Source organism: Sorex araneus, chromosome 5 (assembly GCF_027595985.1).
Source record: "Sorex araneus isolate mSorAra2 chromosome 5, mSorAra2.pri, whole genome shotgun sequence".
NCBI classification, from domain to species: domain Eukaryota; kingdom Metazoa; phylum Chordata; class Mammalia; order Eulipotyphla; family Soricidae; genus Sorex; species Sorex araneus.
In genome coordinates this window covers 77,898,936-77,921,208 of record NC_073306.1, presented here as the reverse complement: position 1 = coordinate 77,921,208, position 22,273 = coordinate 77,898,936, and the positions used below count along the sequence as shown (strand labels likewise).

At 38.5% G+C, this 22,273-nt stretch overlaps 1 protein-coding gene across 1 annotated transcript; it reads left to right on the top strand.

Moving 5' to 3' along the window:
- The first annotated feature begins 698 nt into the window (after positions 1-698).
- LOC101546617 (guanylate-binding protein 5) lies at positions 699-15,024 on the top strand. Its single transcript, XM_004603618.2, has 10 exons — positions 699-888; positions 1,398-1,525; positions 4,628-4,737; positions 4,963-5,159; positions 6,078-6,320; positions 7,282-7,562; positions 8,992-9,204; positions 10,054-10,156; positions 13,248-13,441; positions 14,895-15,024. Exons 1-10 carry the CDS (start codon positions 699-701, stop codon positions 15,009-15,011), a joined length of 1,776 nt encoding a protein of 591 aa, XP_004603675.2. The 3' UTR covers positions 15,012-15,024.
- The last annotated feature ends 7,249 nt before the right edge of the window (positions 15,025-22,273 follow it).

Genomic DNA, 22,273 nt, shown 5'->3' with positions numbered 1-22,273 from the left:
CATTTTATTAATACTTTTCAGCTTAAATAAATTGATGACCATAATTTAGAATATTAAAGCTAAAGTATTGTTACTAATAAGTTCAATTAAGCATTTTCATTTACTTCCCCATTCATAAGATGATCGTGCATTATACTTTTAATTGAAGAAGTCACATGAATGTCTATTAAAATATTTTAAAGTATGATCTTAACAATTTAATATGACTCATTAGATAATGTGTTTATATTGATAATGGGCTTATGGTACAATAAACATTGGAAATTAGTATCCAAAATTTTAGAAAAGGAAGTTGATGAAAGGTAAGAATAAGAAGTACAATATTATAGAGTAGGCATAAAGTTTCCATCCAGGAATTTAGGGATATAAAAGCTAAGACACATAAGTAATGAATGGAGGAAAGTTAGATTCATAGTAAGAATAGATTTAATTTAAGCTGCTATTTAAATTTAATTTTATATTTTCTAGACCTACATCAAATGTTTAAGAGTCAATGGGAGTAGTTTGTAGCATCCCTATGAAATACACAGCATTTATTTTTTTAATCCACTAAGATGTCTTTTTTTTTAGAAACGTAGGCATATCAGAAAAATAGTACGTCCCCAGCTCCAGGAAGCAAGATGGCCTCCTTTGTTTGAAGACTGGAAATTTCTCTTCCTTCCTTTTTCTTCCCCTGCAGAAAAGATCACACTGGCAACATGGACCCAGACGGTTTTATGTCAGAACCCCTTTGCCTCATTGAAAACAGTAATGGGCAACTGGTGGTCAATCCAGAAGCACAGAGAACCCTGTGTGCCATTACACAGCCTGTTGATGTGGTGGCTATTGTGGGTCTCTATCGCACAGGCAAATCCTACCTGATGAACAAGCTGGCTCAGAAGAAGAAGGGTGAGTGACACAAGCAAAGTTATGGCAAGTCTTCTCTGTGTGCACCCATACAACAAACACAGAATGGTGGCGTGAGGAGGGAAGAAAGGTGCAGATGGAAAGCTCATGTTGAGGCCATAGGTGGTTAGCTGTTTCCTGGAGCTAAATACCAGAGGTCTATTTCTAACCTATCATGTTTTTTCCCTTTGCTTTTATCAGTGTACAAAAATCACATTGTTTTCATTCAACTATCCCAAGGCGTAGAATATCAGTGGAATGACTATCTATGTGATTATGATTTATAAAAAGTTGAATAGCTTGATAATCTTGTAAAAAAAAAGAGCAGCAAGTTTCCAAAGCATAATACTTGATGTTTTTTATATTCTCTCCCTGCTTTTATATTTTAGGTTTTTTGTTATACTTTCTGACATTTTCTCACCTTGCTTTCCTAAAATCCTAGTTCAATTGTCAAGAACATCTCACTTTCCAGATTTCGTCTTCTCTTACAGTCTATTCACTCCCCTCTGCAGGTTTCTCAGTTGGATCCACAGTGCAGGCTCACACCAAGGGAATCTGGATGTGGTGCATGCCTCATCCTGAGAAGCCAAACCACACCTTAGTGCTTCTTGATACAGAAGGACTGGGAGACATAGAGAAGGTAAAGAACAGCGATTCCCTTTCAGTTAACTAACTCACCTTTACACATTCTGCACAGGAAGGTTTTTTATTTTTAATTATTCGAAGTATAACTTTTCTTCTCTTTCTCCCTTTTCTTCTCTCTCTCTCTTCTTTCTTTCTTTCTTTCTTTCTTTCTTTCTTTCTTTCTTTCTTTCTTTCTTTCTCTCTTTCTTTCTTTCTTTCTTTCTTCTTTATTTCTGTTTCTCTCTTTCTCTATTTTTTCTTTTCCTTTCTATATTTAAAATCTAAATAAATAAAATATACTGATAAGCCAAAATCATAACTGGGATCAAACTCTTAATATTGAATGTAGCACTGTCATCCCGTTGTTCATCGATTTGCTCGAGTAGGCACCAATAATGTCTTCATTGGGAGACTTGTTGTTACTAGCTTTTTTTGCATATCAAATATACTTAAACTCTTAATGTCTTTAATAATTTTCACACATTTAATAATGTGAGATTGGACTGTTAATAGAAATGTAAGGGTGGTGTAAATAAAATTGTAATCATTCTGTCTACAGAGATAAATGATTAATAATTGGCTCTGGATGAGAAGAATATGAGTTCAAATCAGAAATCTGGTAGATGTGACTATAAGACTTTAACAAACAAGAATAAATCCCACCAATCTTTCCCAAGTGTTGATCTTATTCAGCTCATTTCAGCAGTAAATCCAAGGGTTTTTCCTACTTCTATGCTAGTAAATGTTTAATAATATGACTTACATGGGTGATGGGGAAGACTTGATTTGTAGTTCTTGCCAGTGTTCCAAATTCCCTCATGATACCTGATTGCTGGCTACTTAAGTTACAAGACTTAGAGTTCAGAATAGAGATGCACAATCAGTTCACTGACTATACACAGAGGTCCACAGAGGCACACAGCCGGTGGTATGAGCTGACTTCTTGTGGGGTTGTTTTGGAGCCACGCCTGACTGTGTTCAGGGCTTAGTCTAGGCTTTGTATTTAGATATCAATCCTCACAGGTCTTAGGGGACAGTATGTGGTGCCCGGGCTCAACCTCAGCTTGGCGGTGTTCACGCAAGAGCATTACTGGCTGGACTATCTCTCCAGCCCAGTATGAGCTGGCTTTTGCATCCACCTCAATCTTTCTCGTTAATTTTCCTCTTTAGGTTCTCATTTTTCTTTTGATTTGTCACAAATTCATAATGACCAGCTTCAATTAGTGCTTGAGTTTCCTCATCTATAATAGAAACCTATCTGACAGCACCATATGGGGGATTCCACCGATGACATGAGCTGCCCTATAAAATCATATATGTATCATTTTTATCATTCAACTTTGTTTTACATAATTGGATATCTTAATTTTCAGTATGCCCCTTATCCCATTAACTTTCACTACCTGGTTTTTAAATACCTACCTAATTACAATAGAGATCACTGAGTTAAGAATATGTATCCAGGGGCCAGAACAGGCACTTACCTTGCACACTGCCAAAGAGCGTTTGATCCCCAACACCACATGTGGTCCCTCAGTACTTCCAGCAGTGGCTTCTGTGTGCAGAGCCAGCAGTAAGCCCAGAGCACTGCCAAGGATGGCCCAAATACAAAACAAAACAAAAAGGAAGGAATGTGAGCCCATATAAGAGTATCAATGCTAATCACAGGATAATCAAAGTACATATGATTTTACAATAAAATTTTTGTCTTATTTAATACTTTTGGGTGATGGAGCTTTTTTATTTATTATTTTTTTATTAATGAATCACCGTGAGGGTACAGTTACAGATTTACACATTCTCATGCTTGTGTTTCAGTCATACAATGCTTGAGCACCCATCCATCCACCAGGGCCCATTCTCCTCCACCGATGACCCCAGTATCCCTCCCACCTCCCATCCCATCCCCCCAACCCCACCCTGCCTCTGTGACAGGGCATTCCCTTTTGTTCTCTCTCTCCTTTTCAGTGTTGTGGTTTGCAATGGAGGTAGTGGGTGGCCATCGTATTCAATCTATAGTCTACTTTCAGCACGCCTCTCCCATCCCAAGCGGGTCAGTCCTCTAACCATATTTTAGTTGGTGTTCCCTTCTTTATCTGAGCTGCCTTTTTTCCCCAGTATGTGAGGCTGGCTTCCAAGCCATGGAGCCAACCTCCTGGTACTTATTTCTACTATTCTTGGGTGTTAGTCTGTTATTTTATATTCCACAGATGAGTGCAATATTTCTATGTCTGTTTCTCTCTTTCTGACTCATTTTCGCTTAGCATGATACTTTCCATGTTGATTCACTTATATGCAAAGTTTATGACTTCATCTTTTCTGACAGCTGCATAGTATTCCATTGTGTACATGTACCAAAGTTTCTTTAACCAGTCATCTGTTCTTGGGCACTCGGGTTTTTTCCAAATTCTGGCTATTGTAAACAGTGCTTCGATGAACATATAAGTGCAGATGTCATTTTCACTATACTTTTTTGCCTCTCCAGGATATATTCCCAGCAGTGGTATTGCGGGGTCAAATGGAAGCTCAATTTCTAATTTTTTGAGAAGTGTCCAGTTTGTTTTCCAAAGGGCTGAACCAGTCAGCATTCCCACAAGCAGTGTAGGAGGATCCCTTTCTCCCCACATCCACACCAACACCGGTTACTTTTGTTCTTTTGCATGTGTGCCAGTCTCTGTGGTGTGATGTGGGATATCATGGTTGTTTTGATCTGCATCTCCCTGATGATTAGTGATGAAGATCATTTTTTCATAGATTGTCTTTGTGTTCTGGTCACTGTATGTTTTGTGGTGCAGAAGCTTCTTAGTTTAATATAGTCCCATTTGTTTATCCCTGTTTCCACTTGGTTGATCATTTGTGTGTCATCTTTGAAGATACCTTTAGCTTCAATATCGTGGAGGGTTTTGCCAACATTGTCTTCAATGTACCTTATGGATTGTGACCTAATGTTGAGGTCTTTAATCCATTTTGATCTGACTTTTATGTATGGTGTTAGGTCTAGGTCTAAGCCCATTCTTTTGCATGTGGTAGGATGGAGCTTGTTTTTAATGATTGTTTCTCTAGAAATGCCATAAGACTTGACATTTGTTCTGACCAATACATGTGTTTTGACTTTTAGGGTGATGAAAAGAATGATACCCAGATCTTCACACTAGCAATGCTGCTGAGTAGCACCTTCATATACAATACCATGAACAAAATTGACCAGAGAGCCCTTGATCTATTATAGTATCCTTCTGTTGTCCAGGATGGCATAAAAAATCAGAGGGCCCCTTTATTCTCCCAGCCATGTTTAATCCTTTCGAATCAATTACAAAAATGGAAATTTGATTAAATCATTGATACCTGATGAGTTGAAATATTGGTTTTGGAGTAAAGTAAATATAAAGCCAGTTGGAGGCATGGAATTAAATAAGAGCTTATATTCAGTCCTATTCCTTAGTTGCCTCTCAGCTATGTGACTGAAGTGTCAAATCTGCTCAGGACAATCTCCTCACCTGAACTTGATGAGGTTGAAGATGCAAATGATATTGTGGGCATCTGTCCAGACCTAGTGTGGACTCTGAGAGATTTCTTCCTAGACTTGGAAAAAGATGGACATTCTATCACAGCAGATGAATACCTGGAGGGCTCTTTGAGGCCAAAACAAGGTAATTGGGATTTTAGAAAAGGGGTGGGAGGAAGAATATAAGAAAGTATGTCTAGTGTGTTAGTTGTAAAACCTACGAATCACGAATCATGAAATCCCGTTGATTATCGATTTCTTGAGCAGGCTCAGTAACCTCTCCATTCGTCCTATCCCTGAGATTTTAGAAGCCTCTCTCCACTCAGCCTTCCCAATGATGCCACATTGGAGTCTCCTTCAGGGTCAGAGGAATGAGATCTAACTTGTTACTGGCTTTAGCATATGAATACACCATGGGAATCTTGCAAGGCTGTCCCATGTGGGCAGGAAACTCTCAGTAGCTTGCTAGTTTCTCCCAGAGGGAGAAATAGGTTATAAGATATCTATTATAAGCTCAAAGCGGCCACGCGATTCTGGGAGCTTGCTTTTAAGTGTCTGGATGTTGGCCGTTGATGGGATTACACACACCTGGGTTCTTCTGCCGGTACCTTCATGCATGAGGCTTGTCCGAATGAGTGGAGAGGGGCCTTCAGCATGGCTGTGGCTAGGTCCCGGTGGTCTTCGGCCGCTGGGAGTTCTTCTCGGGGAGGGGAGGGAAGCTGTAGCCCATCCCCTCTGAGAGGCCCCAGGGAAGACAGCCAGGTGTGCGGGCAAGAAACTCTCTGCCAGAGTAAAACCTACAGTTGCCAACATTTTCTCATCTGATCAACTAACAAATAAATACTACCAACTATGACTCTAAAGTGAACTACTAGATTCAATATTTAATTATTTTATTCCCCTGCTCTGGATGAAAATTGACACTTTCTTTCCTTTCAAACTTCTGCATAGGGTTCATCAAGATGTTTTAATTACAGGTATTAATTTAGTAATTTACTGATGAAAATAGTTTAAAAATCAATTATCCCATACAAAATATATCTAATATTTTTTTCTTCACCAGGCACTGATCAAAGTCTTCAGAATTTCAATCTTCCCCGTCTGTGTATACAGAAATTTTTTCCAAAGAGGAAATGCTTTATTTTTGACTCTCCAGCTCACAGAAAAAAGCTTGCCCAACTTGAAGAACTGGATCATGATGAGTTAGATCCTGAATTTGTACAACAGGTGGAAGATTTCTGTTCCTACATCTTCAATCATTCCAAAACTAAAACTCTTTCAGCAGGCATCCAGGTCAATGGTCCTGGTGAGTACTTGTGAGGGGATTTTTCTTCATTCAGTTCAGTATAAATAAAAGGGACACTGCATTGTATCAACCTCCACTGTCAATGGTTAAAATACATAATTATTTGCAAACAATAAAATCATACTATATTTTTATGTTATGCATAATATATAACAATACTTATTGTGTTTATTAAATTCAGTGAGTCCAGAAACATTTCTTGTACTTTTTTGTGATGTTTTTAAAGTACTATAAAACAGAAATAAAACCTGAAGGAAAGATTAAATTAAAGAAGTTCTACTCCTAAGTGGTCTGCCATTGAAGCACACTGATTCACATAGGTTGGTAGCATTTGTTCCATCACTAGAGTGAATTTTTATGTTTCAGAGCTTTGATAGGTGCAGGATGATGAAGATATCAATACTCTGTAGAAATAGAATTTATCTGATATAAATATTCAACAAACAGAAACACATGTTGTCTAAAACACTAAAAGAAATCTAAGTGAGCTCCTTGTTCCAACTGTTGTTTAGAACTCTGTATCTCAAAAATGATGTGAAATATTGCTAAAAGGGAAGTAAGTGCAGGCAAAAGATTGTAAAGGGCAAAGAAGATAAATAAAAAAGTTCCAAAAGAGAATTAGGTGAAGTAGTCTAATTTTTTAACTTTGCACTTTCTCAGATTAAGATAATATTTATACCAGATTTACAGTTTAAGATTGAAGAAAAAAATGTAATTTTGAATGGAATTGAAACCTCAGGCAGAAAAGAAAAAGATAAAACAAAGAAGCAAAGACTTCTAACACTACATATATAGCTTTATATAAATATTTATCTTTCTACAAAAAACTATTAAATGTTGCGATTATACATCTTGAGTTTTCCTGTTTTAATTACTTCCTTTTCCCCAAAGAATTAACTGTCTCAGTTTAGGACTTGTCCTATTTCTCTGTTAATAATACAATTATCTCCACTTTGTGAAGATCTAGGGAACCTGGTGCTCACCTATATCAGAGCCATCAGCAGTAGGAATCTGCCCTGTGTGGAGAACACCATCTCGGCATTGGCTCAGATCAAAAACTCAGAAGCAGTGCAAAAGGCCATTTGCCACTATACCCAGCAGATGGACCAGAAGGTGAAGTTGCCCACAGAAACCAGCCAAGAGTTGCTGGACCTGCACAGAGCCTGTGAGAAAGAGGCCCTTGAAGTCTTCTTGAAAAATTCTTTTAAAGATGAGGATCAAAATTTCCAAAAGAAATTAGAGGTGATCACTGTTATTATTATTTGGAAAGCAGGGTGGGTTACACCTGGTTACAGGTCTTATTCCTGGCTCTGTGCTAAGGATAACTATTGACAGGACTTGGGGACCATATGTGGTGCTGAAACTGAGTCCAAGTCAGCTAAATGTAAGGTAATGCCTTACCTGCTATACTATCTCTCAAGCCTCTCTATTATTAATTATTTATTATTTATAACATTATTTTGCCTTATTTCATGTGATTTAGAGACAATAAAAGGCAAAGTTTTGCTTTAAAAAGCCAATTTAAGGTTTAAGGAAGAAAAGCAATTCTTACTAGACTGAATAATAATAATTATCATTATTAAGGTACAACTGTTATTCTGAAAATAAATAACTAATTACCATTGGTCTGATAGTTTCTGAAACTTTCAAATACACACATCTCACAATGTTACACACTAGTGCTAATTTTTTTTAAATGTCACCTCTTAAAAACTTTATTCAAGTAGGGGAGTATAATTCTAAGGAAAACAGAAAGGAAAAGAAAAATACAGGTTGATCTGATCTCACTAATATCTGGGATATAAAGAAATAAAGCAAGGGAACAGACAAAACCAACCCTCCATTTCACACTACAGCACTGAAGTTACAAGGTACAGGACATGGCTAGCTCAAGTTTGAAGAGATTCCAGTGGATATGTGTGGAGAGATTTCAGCATTTTGGTGGTAGGTCTGGTGTAGCAATTTACTTTCAAAGAGGTGAGAAAAGGCATTCCTGAAACTTAAACATATAATAATGTTAACCAATGTTACCTCAATACATTTCTAAAGTTATAAAGTATGTTAATTTCCCTTTTTGATACTAAAACACAGAATTGCCAGATGGATATAGTAAAATATTATGTCCTCATATTATTTAGATCACTATAATAGTTAGTAGCAATGATTCCATGAGCCCTAACTAGAGCTGAAGCGGAAATATTATATCTCTTTTTTTTAGTATAATTAAAACTGAAATAACTGAAAAAAATTACATCTTGTTTAGAATAAGGAATAACAGGGTTAAGGGACTGGCTTTAATATTAAGCATCTAACACACACATATACACACACACACATACACACACAAATAAATTTAGAGCATAGGGTGATTTTTAGTCTGAAGAAATAGCAAGGAAAAGGGGGTTCAGAAGATCTTGATCTCAATTTTCTAGGTGGATAGAAAGAATCCCCTTCAAAGGACTCAATGCTGCTAGTGTTTTAGTGCCTCCATGCAAAATAGCAGCTTCTTTCTTTTGCATGTGTGTGCATGTGTGTGTTGCCGGAAATCAAATCCAGGTTGCTGCATGCACTTTGCCACTGAGTCTTATAAAGCCCTAAATTTATTTTTAAGAAAAATTTCTAGAAATGTGGATGTATTCATGACCATTTGTTCATATCTTTGTCTCTGCAGATGCAACTACAAGCAAAACTTGATGACTTTTGTAAGCAGAATTTGAAGGCATCATCTGATCGCTGCTCAGATCTACTTCTGAGTATCTTTGGTCCACTAGAAAATAGTGTGAAGCAAGGAATTTATAACAAGTCAGGGGGCCATCACCTCTTCAGACAGAAAACTGAAGAGTTGAAGGCAAAATACTATCAGGAGCCCAGGAAAGGAATACAGGTATCCCTAGTTTTATGGAGAACTTGCTGAAACTTGTGGTGGAAGTATGTTCAACTAAAAAAGGAAGGTATTATTTAAACAGTAATGATAATTATGAAATTAAAAGGAAATATTTCCATAATCAGCATATTTTAATTATAGCTATCAATATTTACCATAACAGGGATATTTTCTTTTACCATATTTAACAGAGTCCCAACAATTAAAATTAACTTAAGATAAAATGAGGCGTTGGGATTCTTTCCTATAAGGTTGAGCATATACCTCAAATCTTTGATGTCCTGAGTTCAGTCACTGATGGCTTGTGACCCCTGAACACCACAGAGTACCTATATAAAAAGAAATAATGTCAATTTTGTGGGTTACATAAGCCAAAGGTGAAATCTTTCAAGTATCACCATCAACTTTCTGCCTCCTTTCCTTACAAATACACTTCAGCTCTCTATTCTGTTTTTTCACTATGCACTTTATTCTCAGACAGACTCTTCCTACATGGGAACAAAGCTGCAAATTCAATGAGTCCTTTGTGCCCTTAGTGTCAGAAAGAGAGTCTGAAAGACAATATGAGAGAAAGCGCCTTCCTTGTATCCTTTTCCAATGGTCTTTAAAATAACCAGGTTATAGTTTCCCATATGTACCCAAATCTGTTGCATATAGTACTATAAGGTGTTCTGATTGCTCAGCCCAGATCTTATGCTCACTCTATGCTAGAAGCTTGATTGACAGTCCCACCAAGTGCAAGCTGAACACTTGATGCTGGAAATACCAAAACAAAAAAAACCAAACATGTTTACAATATTTTTGAATTGCCACTTCCTGCTTCTAACTGCATTCTATCTGGGGCTTTAGGCTGAGGAAGCTCTGCAGAAATATTTACAGTCCCAGCAGTCGATGAGTGATGCCATTCTCCAGGCAGAGCAGGCTCTTGCAGCCAGGCAGAGGCAGATAGAAGGTAAGAAGAAAATAGAGGACATGAAATAATAGAAAGACCTACCTACACCTTTTAAATTAATTTGACTTGGTTAATTGAGTTTTTTTTTTAATTGCACCACCATGAGAACCATTACAAAGCTTTCAGGCTTAAGTCTCAGTCATACAATGAACAAACACCCATCCCTTCACCAGTGCACATGTTCCACCACCAAGAACCCCAGTATACCCTCTATCCCACCTCCTACCCTGCCTGAGTGGTAGATGATTTTCACTTTATTGTCTCTTTACTTTGATTACATTCAATTTTTGACAGAAAACCCACTATTATTATTTGGAATTTCCCCCCAACAATCATACCTGCTGAAAAGTCATCAGTAGATAATTTGTTTTCTATTGCTAATAATAAAGAGCATATGATGTCGGAATTCTGGTATTTTAGTAATTAAGTCCAGAGGCATTTCTGCAGCAGCCATTGCATTCCCAGATTGTTTTGTGTGCCTCTGAGATTATGGCCATTCAGGAATGGAGGAGCCTTTCATGGGCAACCGCTCAGGGTCTCATCTGGGTGGGGAGCAGGGTCAGTTCCGCCCCCCCACCCCCCCCATCTCAAGATTTCCCGGGCGCCCCATCACTGCAAACTCCTACCTCTCTGACCAATTGACTCTGAAAAGTGGCGGTCGCCATGCTGTTGTAAAGAGAACAAGGCCAAGGGACAAAAACCCTTCCCCTCCCAGGGCAACATAGGGCCATAACTTAGTTCACAGTCTAGGAGCATTTCTGCCAGAAGCTGCTGCGTTCCAAGATTGGTTTGTGTGCCTCTGGTATCATGACTGTTCAGGGGTAGAGGAGCCGTTCCTGAGCATTCTTTTGTATATCAGGAAAGGTCGTGTGGCCAGGTAAGTGGCCGTGCAGTTTGGAGAAATAGTCCTGGTCCCCACATACTGGAGTCATGTTTGTAGAAGCTCATGGTCGCCAGGATTCCATCTGGAGAAGGCAGAGAGACTGCACCTGCTCTATCTGGGGCACCCCAATGTTATTGACTCAGTTTCGGGTCTGGAGCATTCTCCGGTGTTTGTTGTGCCTGCTGGCCAGGATTCTTCACTGCTAAGTGTGGCAAGATGGCACCAGGGGCCGATTCATTGAGATATTAAACCAGAGCATGAATGACTGAAAAAATATTCTTTTTTAAATTAAACCTTTGTTGAGGTTCCAAATTTCTAATCATATTAAAGGGCAGAGGGATAGCACAGCGGGTAGGACATTGCCTTGCATGCAAGTGACCCGGGTTCAATTCCTCTGTCCCTCTCGGACAGCTCAGCAAGCTACCGAAAGTATCCCACCCACAAAGCAGAGTCTGGCAAACTACCCCTGGCATATTCGATATGCCAAAAACAGTAACAACAAGTCTCACAATGGAGACGTTACTGGTGCCCGCTGGAGCAAATCAATGGATGACAGTGTGACAGTGCTACAACAGTGCAATTAATGGTGTTATTTTATAGTTTCAGAGAACTAACCAATTCTTCCACCAATGTTTCAGGATATCTCTACCACTTTCCCATTTTCCTACTCTGCCCAGCACCACTTCAGTTCCTAGTTCTATTTTCATGTCTCAGATTCTGTTGCCATTGGAAATTGTCTGATCTCTTTCTCTCTTTCTTTCTATCAACTTATGATTAAGATCATCTAATTATTTATCTCTTACCTTCTGACTTATTTCACTTAGCATAAGGCCCTTCAATTCTATCAAAATCTTATCAAACTTCACAATTTCATCCATTCTCAAAGCTAAATTTCATACTATTATGAGCATATATATATATATAATTTGTTTTGTACATTTGTCTTTTTCTGGGCACTTCGATTTTTTCCCAGATATTGTCTATGGTAGATAGTACTACAATGAACGTAGGTAGGCATTTGTCTTTCCACATTAATATTTTTGTATTCCTGACAATAGCCAGAATCTGGAAAAAACCCGAGTGCCCTAGAACAGATGACTGGTTGAAGAAACTCTGGTACATATATACAATGGAATACTATGCAGCTGTTAGAAAAAATGAGGTCATGACGTTTGCATATAAGTGGATCTACATGGAAAGTATCATGCTAAGTGAAATGAGTCAGAAAGAGAGAGACAGACATAGAAAGATTGCACTCATCTGTGGAATATAGAATAATAGACTATAAGACGAACACCCAAGAATAGTAGAAATAAGTACCAGGAGGTTGTCACCATGGCTTGGAGGCTGTTCTCTCATTCTGGGCAACTCAGAGAAGGTTACAGCAAGTAAAATGTGGTTGTTGGTCATGTGGGGGAAAGATGATGCGGGCCAAATATAGACTAGAGACTGAACGCAATGGCCACTCAACACCTTTATTGCAAACCACAACACCTAACCAGAGAGAGAGAACAAAAGGGAATTCCCTGCCATAGTGGCAGGGTGGGGTGGGGGGGAGACGGGACTGGGAAGGGGGGGTGGGATGTTGGGTTTACTGGTGGTGGAGAATGGGCACTGGTGAAGGGATGGGTTATCAAACTCTGTAAGGGAGAAACATGAGCACAAAAATGTATAAATCTGTAACTGTACCCTCACGTTGACTCACTAATTAAAAATAAACTATAAAAAAAAATATTTTTGTATTCCTGAGGTAAATTTCCAAGAATGGAATCAGACGGTCATATGGACCTTCTATTTGCAGTGTTTTTAGAAGTCTCTAAACAGTCTTCCAGAGAGGTTAGACCATACTACAGCCACCCTGACATGAATGAGAATTTCTTTTTAGTCATATCCCAACACACTTAACTGTTTAAGGTCTTTGTCATACAGACCACTCTCACTAGTGTGATACTTCACTGTACTTTTGATTTGCATTTCCCTGATATCAATGATGATGAACAATTTTTCAAGAACATGTTGCTCAAACAAAGATGATTATTTAGGTTCTCTCTGAATAGGATTCCCACCCCAGCTATATTTGTTTACCTAGAAAAGAAAAATAGTCCCCAGGACTTTTCTTTAGGGAGTAGTAACAACTAGAAATAAGAGTGTACCAACAAGAAGAGACATTTTTATCCTAGAGAGGTTTATCATTTTGTTCTTTCACAGAGGAACGTGCTAGAGCACAGGCTGCACAGGCTGAAGCAGACCGGAGGGCAGCAATTCAGCGGGAGAAACAGAAACGGATAGAGGAGGTCGAGCGAGCCCACCAAGAACACTTGCGACAAATGAAGATAAAGAATGCCTTAGAGCTAGAAGAGCAACGGAAAGCCCAAGAACGAGCCCATGCACACATGCTCCAGGTACTCAGTCATCTCATTTCAAGTTTTGGATGATATCTCCTCTCTCTGTATGGATGAGAGCATAATGCAGCGACAAAGGGGAAAGTCATCATACAATTGTGGCACAGAGCAATAAAGTTGGTATTAGATAGTCTGGGTATGAAGCCTGGGTATGAATCTTATTTTCCTCTCTTACTAAATATATATGGGCAAGCTATTGAATCCACTGTGTCTTCATTTCCACTTTGGAAAATGGAATTAGTAATATTATCTGTTTCATAAGGGATATTTCAGTAATTGATTCTTTGTATTTACAATGATGCTTGGCATAGAACAAGCACTGTAATTCAATAACTAAAAGTCAAATACATGTCTAATCCATTGTATTAGTCTTTAAAAAAAAGTTTAATTGCTCCTGTGTCTTTTTCTCTGGTCACAGAAATGAAATAACCAAAGGTTATAGATTATCTTATTAAAATGTTAAAATGTTAAACTCATTTTTTATTATTGGATTGATGACCTTCTCTCTGCCATAATTGTTTCTTCATCTGCAGACTATTGTAGAATTTGCTTTATTTTGTCTTTTAATGCACTCCATCTACTAATCTGATCAACTGTGAAGCAGAAATATAAGATCCCATTTTTTCTAATTAGACCAGTTAGGTTCCAGAGATATCACTAAATACCACTATCAGAGCATTTCGAGTTATTCCCTTCACAATGGGTGGGAGCTGCAATGTTTTAGCTTCTGCAAATCTTTGATGAAATTCATAGTGGGCAACCTTATGAGACACACGGCTTTCACAGTCTATCTGTAGGTCAACTTTTCCAGACACTGCTTGAAGACATATTTGAAAGGATAAACATGCACTAAAGAATCAATTTGGGATTCCGCATATCACTCTTTCTTCTGCTACTTTCTTCTTTCCTCTGTCTCCTAAATGTGGTTTCAACAATTGCATTCATGTAAGTCTCAGATTCCTCACCTGATTATGATGTCACCTCCACAGGCAGTTGTAGGAGCCTCTCCTCATAGAACTAGACCTGACATCCCTCGCTGAATAAATGAGGATCAAAGTGAAGGATGTGAGTCAGATAGTCCTAAAGGGAAATGGAAAGGAGATTCAGGATGTAACTTGTAACGCACCAATATTTTGGGGATTAAGAAATGATGATGTGACATGAAACTCTGTAACTGCACCCTCACGGTGACTCATTAATTAAAAAATTTAAATTTAAATTTAAAAAAAGAAATGATGTTTCTTCAGCTAGAAAAAGAAATGAAAGAAAAAGCACATATGTAGTAAATTAAAAGTTTGTGTGGAAAATTGAACATAAACAGAAAGCTGAAGTCCAAGAACTGTTTATTTCTTACTAATGAATTAAAATGAAACTTCAACACACATCCCACACTTAACCATAACCTAGGCATTACTTTATGCTAAACTATATCGTTTTGTTTCTCACTCTTTAGGAAGCAGCTGAACAAGAAAAGAGGAGAATTGAAGAGGAAAGAATAAGACTGCTAAATCAGATCCATCAGCTCCAGAGTAATGTTTCCTCCTCCAGGAATCATTGCATCTTACAATAAAGAGCTACACATCTTTTGGTTCTTGTTCACTAAGTACACAAGTGTCTGGGAGAATCATCAAGAAAAAATATGACTTACTACTTTAGGTAGTAAATGATGATAGTCTACTTGAGGAGATTAAGAATTGTACAATCACTCTATCACTGTCATCCCATTGCTCATCGATTTGCTTGAGCGGGCACCAGTAATGCCTCCATTTTTGAGATTTGTTGTTACTGTTTTTGGCATTTTGAATACGCCACGGGTAGCTAGCACAGCGGTAGGGTGTTTGCCTTGCACGCGACCGACTCGGGGTTCATTTCCTCCGCCCCTCTTGGATAGCCCAGCAAGCTACTGGGAGCATCTCGCCCACATGGCAGAGCCTGGCAAGAATTATATAATAAAGGTCATTTTATTCTTATCTCTATCCAATAGTGCTATCGGACTACATATATGAAGGAAAGGTTTCTCTTACATCCTATTGCTACCCCTGTAATCTTCTATATTTGTACTGGGGGTTGGGTAACAATGGAAGTGAGTGATGTAGAGGGTTTCATCTACAATAGTTTAAGTCAGGCAGAGCTTGAACCAAGTGCTGGCCTCAGGTAGGCATTATTTCTGCCAAGGGAATGTGTGCTGGTTTCCCAACAGAAGAGGGCACCAGGGGTAAAAGCAGCTAAGTAGCTTCAGGGGAGATAATGTGTTTCTTCTCTGGGTGGAGGCTGATCCACCTTTGGGCAGTGAGGTCATGGTCATGGTCAGTAGATAGTGTATGAATAGTCTGACTATAAAACTAAATAATGCTTAGTGAGATAAGGGTGCCCCAGAAGATGACACTTTTCATCTAAAATGAAATTTAAATATTAGACTAAAAAATGAAATCCACTTTCTTTTTTGTTACTTTGCTAACATGATAAATATCTGAAGCAATTTACATTGTATTTAATAATTGTGCCCTGTCTTTAAATTCTTTAAGAAATGGTAGGTAATGTGCCAAAATAACTGATGGGATTCACTTAATTTTTACACTTACATATTTTACAAAGTTAAATGACATTTATTCTTTGCAATCATATAAGAAAGTCTACTAAAACTTCTTAAAATATATGAATATAAAAATGTATGTTTGAATATAGTTCAGCCATAAATATTTTTTGATTTTTGTGTGACTACTACTACTAGTTTTATTTTCCCCAACAGTTAAAATTTTTTTTAATTAATTTATTTTTTAATTAGTGAGTCACAGTGAGGGTACAGTTACAGAATCACATATTTTCGTGCTTGTTTTTCCCTCATGCAATGTTTAAGAGCCCATCCCTCCACCAGTGTCCATTCTCCACTACCAATGAACCCAGTATCCCTCCCACCCACCCCAGTCCCATGTCCTCCACGTCACCCCGCCTCTGTAGCGGGGCATTCCAATTTGATATCACTCTTTCCTTTTGGGTGTTGTGGTTCCAAATAGGGGTATTGAATGATCATTCTGTTCAGTCTCTAGTCTACTTTCAACACGCATCTCCTTTCCTGCACAGGATCTCCAATCACATATTACTTGGTGTTACCCTCTCTATCTGGGATGACTTTCCCCCAGCATGTGAGGCCAGCTTCCAAGCTATGGAGCCAACCTCCTGGTATTATATACTACTATTCTTGGGTATTAGTCCCCTATTCTCCAACAGTTAAAATTTTATAGGAAGTGCTTTATACATTTGAGATATTAACGTTTAATCAGCAGTATTGTGTGAAAATATTCTCCCACTCACTGGGGTGTCTTTTTTTTTTATACTGAGTTTCTTTTACTATCCAAAACCTTTTTTAACTTGATGTAATCCCATTTGCTTATTTTTGTTCTCATTGTCTTTGCCTCTGAAATAAAGTGATTGAAAATACTTCCGAGGTCCACATTTACCTTTATTTTCCTCATTGTATTTTATGAATTCTAGACTAATCCCGAGGTCTTTAATCCATTTTATGAATGGATGAAATAAGATTTCAATTTAATATTTTTGTACGTGGATATCTAGTATTCCAAAACATAATTGTAATGGATTTCTGTGCTGTATTACCTGTAATCAGATCCTTTGTCATAGATTATCTGTCCATAATTCTGAGCTTTTACCTTTGTGTCTCAGTTCTGTTCTCTAGGTTTTTAATATAGCTATATAGTACATGGACTGGAGCGATAGCACAGCAGGTAGGTCATTTGCCTTGCATGCGGCTGACCTGGGTTCGATTCCTCCATCCCTCTCGGAGAGCCAGGCAAGCTACTAAGAGTATCTCGCCCGCATGGCAGAGACAGGCAAGCTACCTGTGGTGTGTTCGATATGCCAAAAACAGTAGTAACAAGTCTCAAATGGAAATGTTACAGGTGCCTGCTCAAGCAATTTGATGAACAACGGGATAACAGTGCTACAGTGCTATATAGTACAATTCAAAGATAGGAGATGCAACACATCCCATCTTCTTATTTCTCATAATTCCATTTCATAAAATGGAGAAAGGACAGACTGGGCAGACACTTCACCAAGGAAGAAAGTGAATGGCTGATAGGTTTATGAAAAAGTGTTTTTCATATGGAAATGCATATCAAAACAATAGTGAGATATCTCATACTAAAGAGAATGGAATGTATCAAAAAGACTGAAAATGCCTGATATTGTCAGCAATGTGGTGAAAAGGGACACAAAGCATTAATTTGAAAATATGCATGCATGTTTATGTTCATTACAGTTAGAACAAAAGCCAGGATATGGGAACAACCCAAATGTTCAATGATAGGTGAAAGGATATAAAGTGATGGTATATATACACAAAAAAGTAGAATGAAGCTGCAACAAAAGATAAGATCATGAAATTTGCTTGGGTGGAATTAGAGGTATCATATAGAGTAAAATAAGTCAGAGGGATAATGACAAATTCCAGATGATCATACTTGTCTATGGCATACAGAGAAATAGTATAAAACAATGGCAAACACCTCACCTTGGAATATAAAACACAAATTACCAGGTAGTGTGGGGAGTAGTGGAGAAGACTGAAGAGGTGGAATAGAGGTAAAGTTAGCACCTTGGTGTAGTGTCTGGGCATGTTGGTGATAGTAGTGTGCAGTAACTTTGTTTCCCTACCACATGTGTTAGCACTGCTATAATCACATTACCTAAGTATAATAAAATAGTTGTTTAAATTCTATAAAGAAACATTCTGAGTATCCACTGGGAAATTAAAATCACTTTAAACCTAGAAATAAAATATATTTTATTATACCTTTTTCATTTGTGGAGAATTCTTTTTGATTTCTGGCAAAATGACACTTAAAACTATAGAAACATAACATAAGGCTCTATTTTGTTTTCCATAAATTGTTTCCTAAGAGCCAGAAAGAGAATTCAAGTGGTGGAGCCCATGTCTATCATGTTCAAGATCCTGCACTTGTGCACTCTATGGCCCATCATCAGTGCTGGGTGCAGCCCTAATGGCACCCAAGGAGCAACGGATGTGGTCCTGTTGGATTCAAAGCACCATAGGACCCAAGCAAAACCACATCAGAGTGTCTTAGCACTAAATAGGTTGCCAGCATTGCAGGGAAGGGACCCAGGGTGGGGTTCCTATAAAGATAATTAAATAGGGTTGGAGAAATTAGATGTGTTCAAGACAATCAGATGTGGCCCTCCCAAAAACAAAGCAGAATTCAAGTGGTGGAGTACGTCTAGCATGTTGAAGGTCCTGCACAAATAATGATTTATATAAATTTGCCAATTGAACATTAAAACTTGAGTCTCTTTAGTTGCTCAAAATATAATTTACTGTTTATTAAACAAAATGCAAATTTGTAAGTTGTCTTCTTCTATTTGGGGCTCTTATTATGCTAAACTTCTTTATTATTATTTTCTTTTTGGAGTTTCAGTTCAAACCCTTGGTGCTCAGGATCATCTGCTGGTTCTGAACTCAGGGATAATGTTTGTTCAGGGGACAATATGTGGTGCCAGATATCAAACTCAGAGTTGACTGTGACAAGGACGTTAAACCCCTGTAAAAAGGCATGCACATTAATTAATCCCTGTACAATCTCTCTGGCTCTGGTGCTGAACTGTTTGTACCAGATAAAGTGGGGTACTGCTAAGCTATATGTCTATATTTAAACTAAACTTCAGGATGTACAAAAGATGACCATATAGTTTGCTAAGAATTTGTCTAGAATCACTGTACAATTTTCTTTGTAAACTGTACAATTTTAAAAGTACATTGTTGGGGAAGAGGGGGTGTGAGCTCACAAGGCAATGTGTGGGTACTGTGTGATACATGGCATTCGGTGACAAGAGGTGCTTCCCATCCTCCCCAGGCCTTCCCAGCAGAGAGACAGATGGGGGACCACAGCCTGATGGTCAAAATGGCCCGTTTAGTGCAGAGCTGCTGGCATACTTATGGAACATTTGAAGGGTCAGAGGTCTAGGACTGCATATTCGTGTGATTTACAGAGGGAAAATATTCCAGCAGAGGCAGTTCTCTGGAGAAGGTAAACTCAAGGAAACACTCTGTCTCCCAGGAATATCTATATTGCTTCTCTCTCTCCCTCTGTTCATATATATAAAATCAAGCAATTAAGGCAAACAATCAATCCAATTGCCACATCCCGCGCGGCCAACTTGAACCTTGGCTGGAGAGAGAGATTGAGAGTTGAGTGGACTAGGGAGGACTGCATGCAATATATGGCATACAGCATGTTTATTATAACCCAAGCTGGTTTATATAGTCCAATTTTAGCAATGATCAGCAGGTTACATAAGCCGCATAAACAATATTAATCAAGCTTGTGCAAGCAACTTTGTTTTTGCCAGCATTACTTGTTTTTCAGTTCCTTATCTCAGCCCTGACAAACAAGGAATGGAGACGTGGCCGTGGGCATGGCCAAGGCGGATATGAGCCAATCCTCCCTTCCTTCTCCTTTCAAGTTCAGCTACCAGAGCATGGTGGTCCTTCAGCTTTACTCTTGAAGCAGGTCACCAGAGCATGATGGCCTCTTGACCCCCTTTCCAGGCTGGCTGCCAAAGCATGGTTACCCTTCAGCAGCCTGTCAAGGTCTGCTGTCAGGAGATGGCTCGCTCTGATGCCAAATTTCTCCATACCCATCCCTATTTAGAGGAACAGAGGCAGGGAGTGCCTAGACCCCCTCCTCATCCAGTCCCTGTTTACAGGGAGAGAGGCAGGGAGTGCCTAGGCCCGTCCCCAACATCTCCCCCTTTCTTTTCTCAAAGCTGGACAGGGTGTCCAGTTCTAATTTACAACATATGTACGTGGAACCATAATCTTTGAATATTTAAAACAATGCCTTTAAGCAAGCAATGTACAATGGTAAAAGTTATATATAAGCCTGCAACACCAAGACCTAAGCCCACTAACGAGTGGATCATCCATGTTGGATCCAAAACCTTATGAAGAGCCTGTAAGAAATCAGTTGTTGAGTCTCCTTCAGCTAGAGGAGGGGAATTCTGGAGATCCAATATCTCCTGATGTAACCGTATGAAGTCCAGACTAGCATTGGCATGATGCCAAATTCCCAATACATGATTTTTAATTTTCTCCCAAGGGTACGGGTATCATTATATTTCTTATGGGTCACACATATCCACTGATATTGCTTGTGACAGCAGAGGCTAGTCTTTACCTTCAATGCAAGTACCTCATCCCCAATAACATGCACAGTGTCCAATAATGCATTCAATTGTTCTTCCATCTTTCTGTCCATGTCTTCTTGAATATTAAGATCCTTGCTAACATTCTCCACCGTCATGCTTACTGTATGAGTGGTCTGGACTTCTCTGGCTAAAGCAACTCCAGCAGTGGTTGCCGAAGCAATCATAGCTATGAGAGCAAGAATCCCAGCAATCATCATTCCGACAAATCGTTTTTTCCTGGCCAATGCATTAGTGATTTTTCTCCAGATATCTATCCCACTCTCATCTACCCATTCCCCTGAAATATTGGTGGGAATAAGTAAAAATGCAGGTTGGTGTATAATCAAGAGCTGCTTTTCATCCTCTATTCCCATCACACAGTTAGACAATGTACAATTCTTACATGTAATATTCCAACCAGATTTTGTCTTAGTCACGGTCACATTTCCTATCATGAGACCCCTTGGGAATGGTACACATGCCTTTAGCGATACTTCATAACGCTGATCTATCCCACTAATAGACACTTGTACATTTACATCTCTCTCCTCCTCTAATTCAAAGTTCTCTTATCAGGCCAAGAATTGACCTTAGTCATGCCCAATGCCAACTTCCAAATACTTTGTTGTAGTCCTTCACCAAGGACCCCTCAAGGGGAGTCAGTCATACAAAAGTAGCCACTGCCAAACCATCTATCTCCCCGGAGATGCCAAGAGATCCCTGTGATGTCTTTGTTCTTGTAGAAGGTTGCATTCTGGGCTCAGCAACAAGGCAAGGTAGGCATCCTATGGCAGCGCTCTGTGTCCTTGTTTCTTGGTCAACTTCCTCAAAGGTCTTCTCCTTTTTCTTTTCCACTGACCTGACAAGTCTTTCTGGAATCCATCTTGCTTCATGTGGAGACCTAGAAAATATAAACTTGCCCTCTGCCCCAAGTTAGTAGTGGGTCAGGGCTAATCCATTGATAGTTATAGGGTCCTTCCAGAGGACCTCAGGCATTTGACATTGACCCAGAAAGTTTTTCCAAAAGTTATCTAATGGTTATAGGCCATTTTGATCCAAATTAAAAATATTCAGGGTTTAATATTTAATTTAGCATTAAATTCATTTTTGCTAAATTTGCTAAATTTTGCTAAATCTGCAAAAATTAATTTAGCATTAGGGTTAAAAAAGGCATAATTTAGCATTAAAAATAAAAAGGGGTAATTTAGCAGGTTTTATGGTGTAGGTCTATAATTCACCACCATTTCCCCCTTTTTTCCTTTTAATTTTTGTAACATAATCTTGAGAGAGCAATTGGCATGCTCGACAATTGCATGTCCTTGATGATTCTAAGGAATACCAGTAACATGTTTTATACCAAAGGTTTCACAAAATTTTGAAAATGCTTTATTAAAATAACCAGGACCATTATCTGTCTTGAATTGGTGCAGTATTCCATAAAAGGCAAACTAAGATAAGCAATGCAGGCAATGTCTTTAAACACTTCTCCCATTTGTAAGGTAGCAAAAATAAGTCCTGAATAGATTATCAACAGACACATGAATATATTTAAGATTGCCAAAAGAGCTCTCATGTGTAACGTCCATTTGCTATAATTCATTTGGCAAAAGT

Coding starts and splice junctions, on each gene's coding strand:
- LOC101546617 (XM_004603618.2), top strand. CDS start 699: ATGGACCCAGACGGTTTTATGTCAGAACCCCTTTGCCTCATTGAAAAC. Junction 9,205..10,053: donor AGCCCAGGAAAGGAATACAG/GTATCCCTAGTT, acceptor CTGGGGCTTTAG/GCTGAGGAAGCTCTGCAGAA. Junction 13,442..14,894: donor CCCATGCACACATGCTCCAG/GTACTCAGTCAT, acceptor CTCACTCTTTAG/GAAGCAGCTGAACAAGAAAA.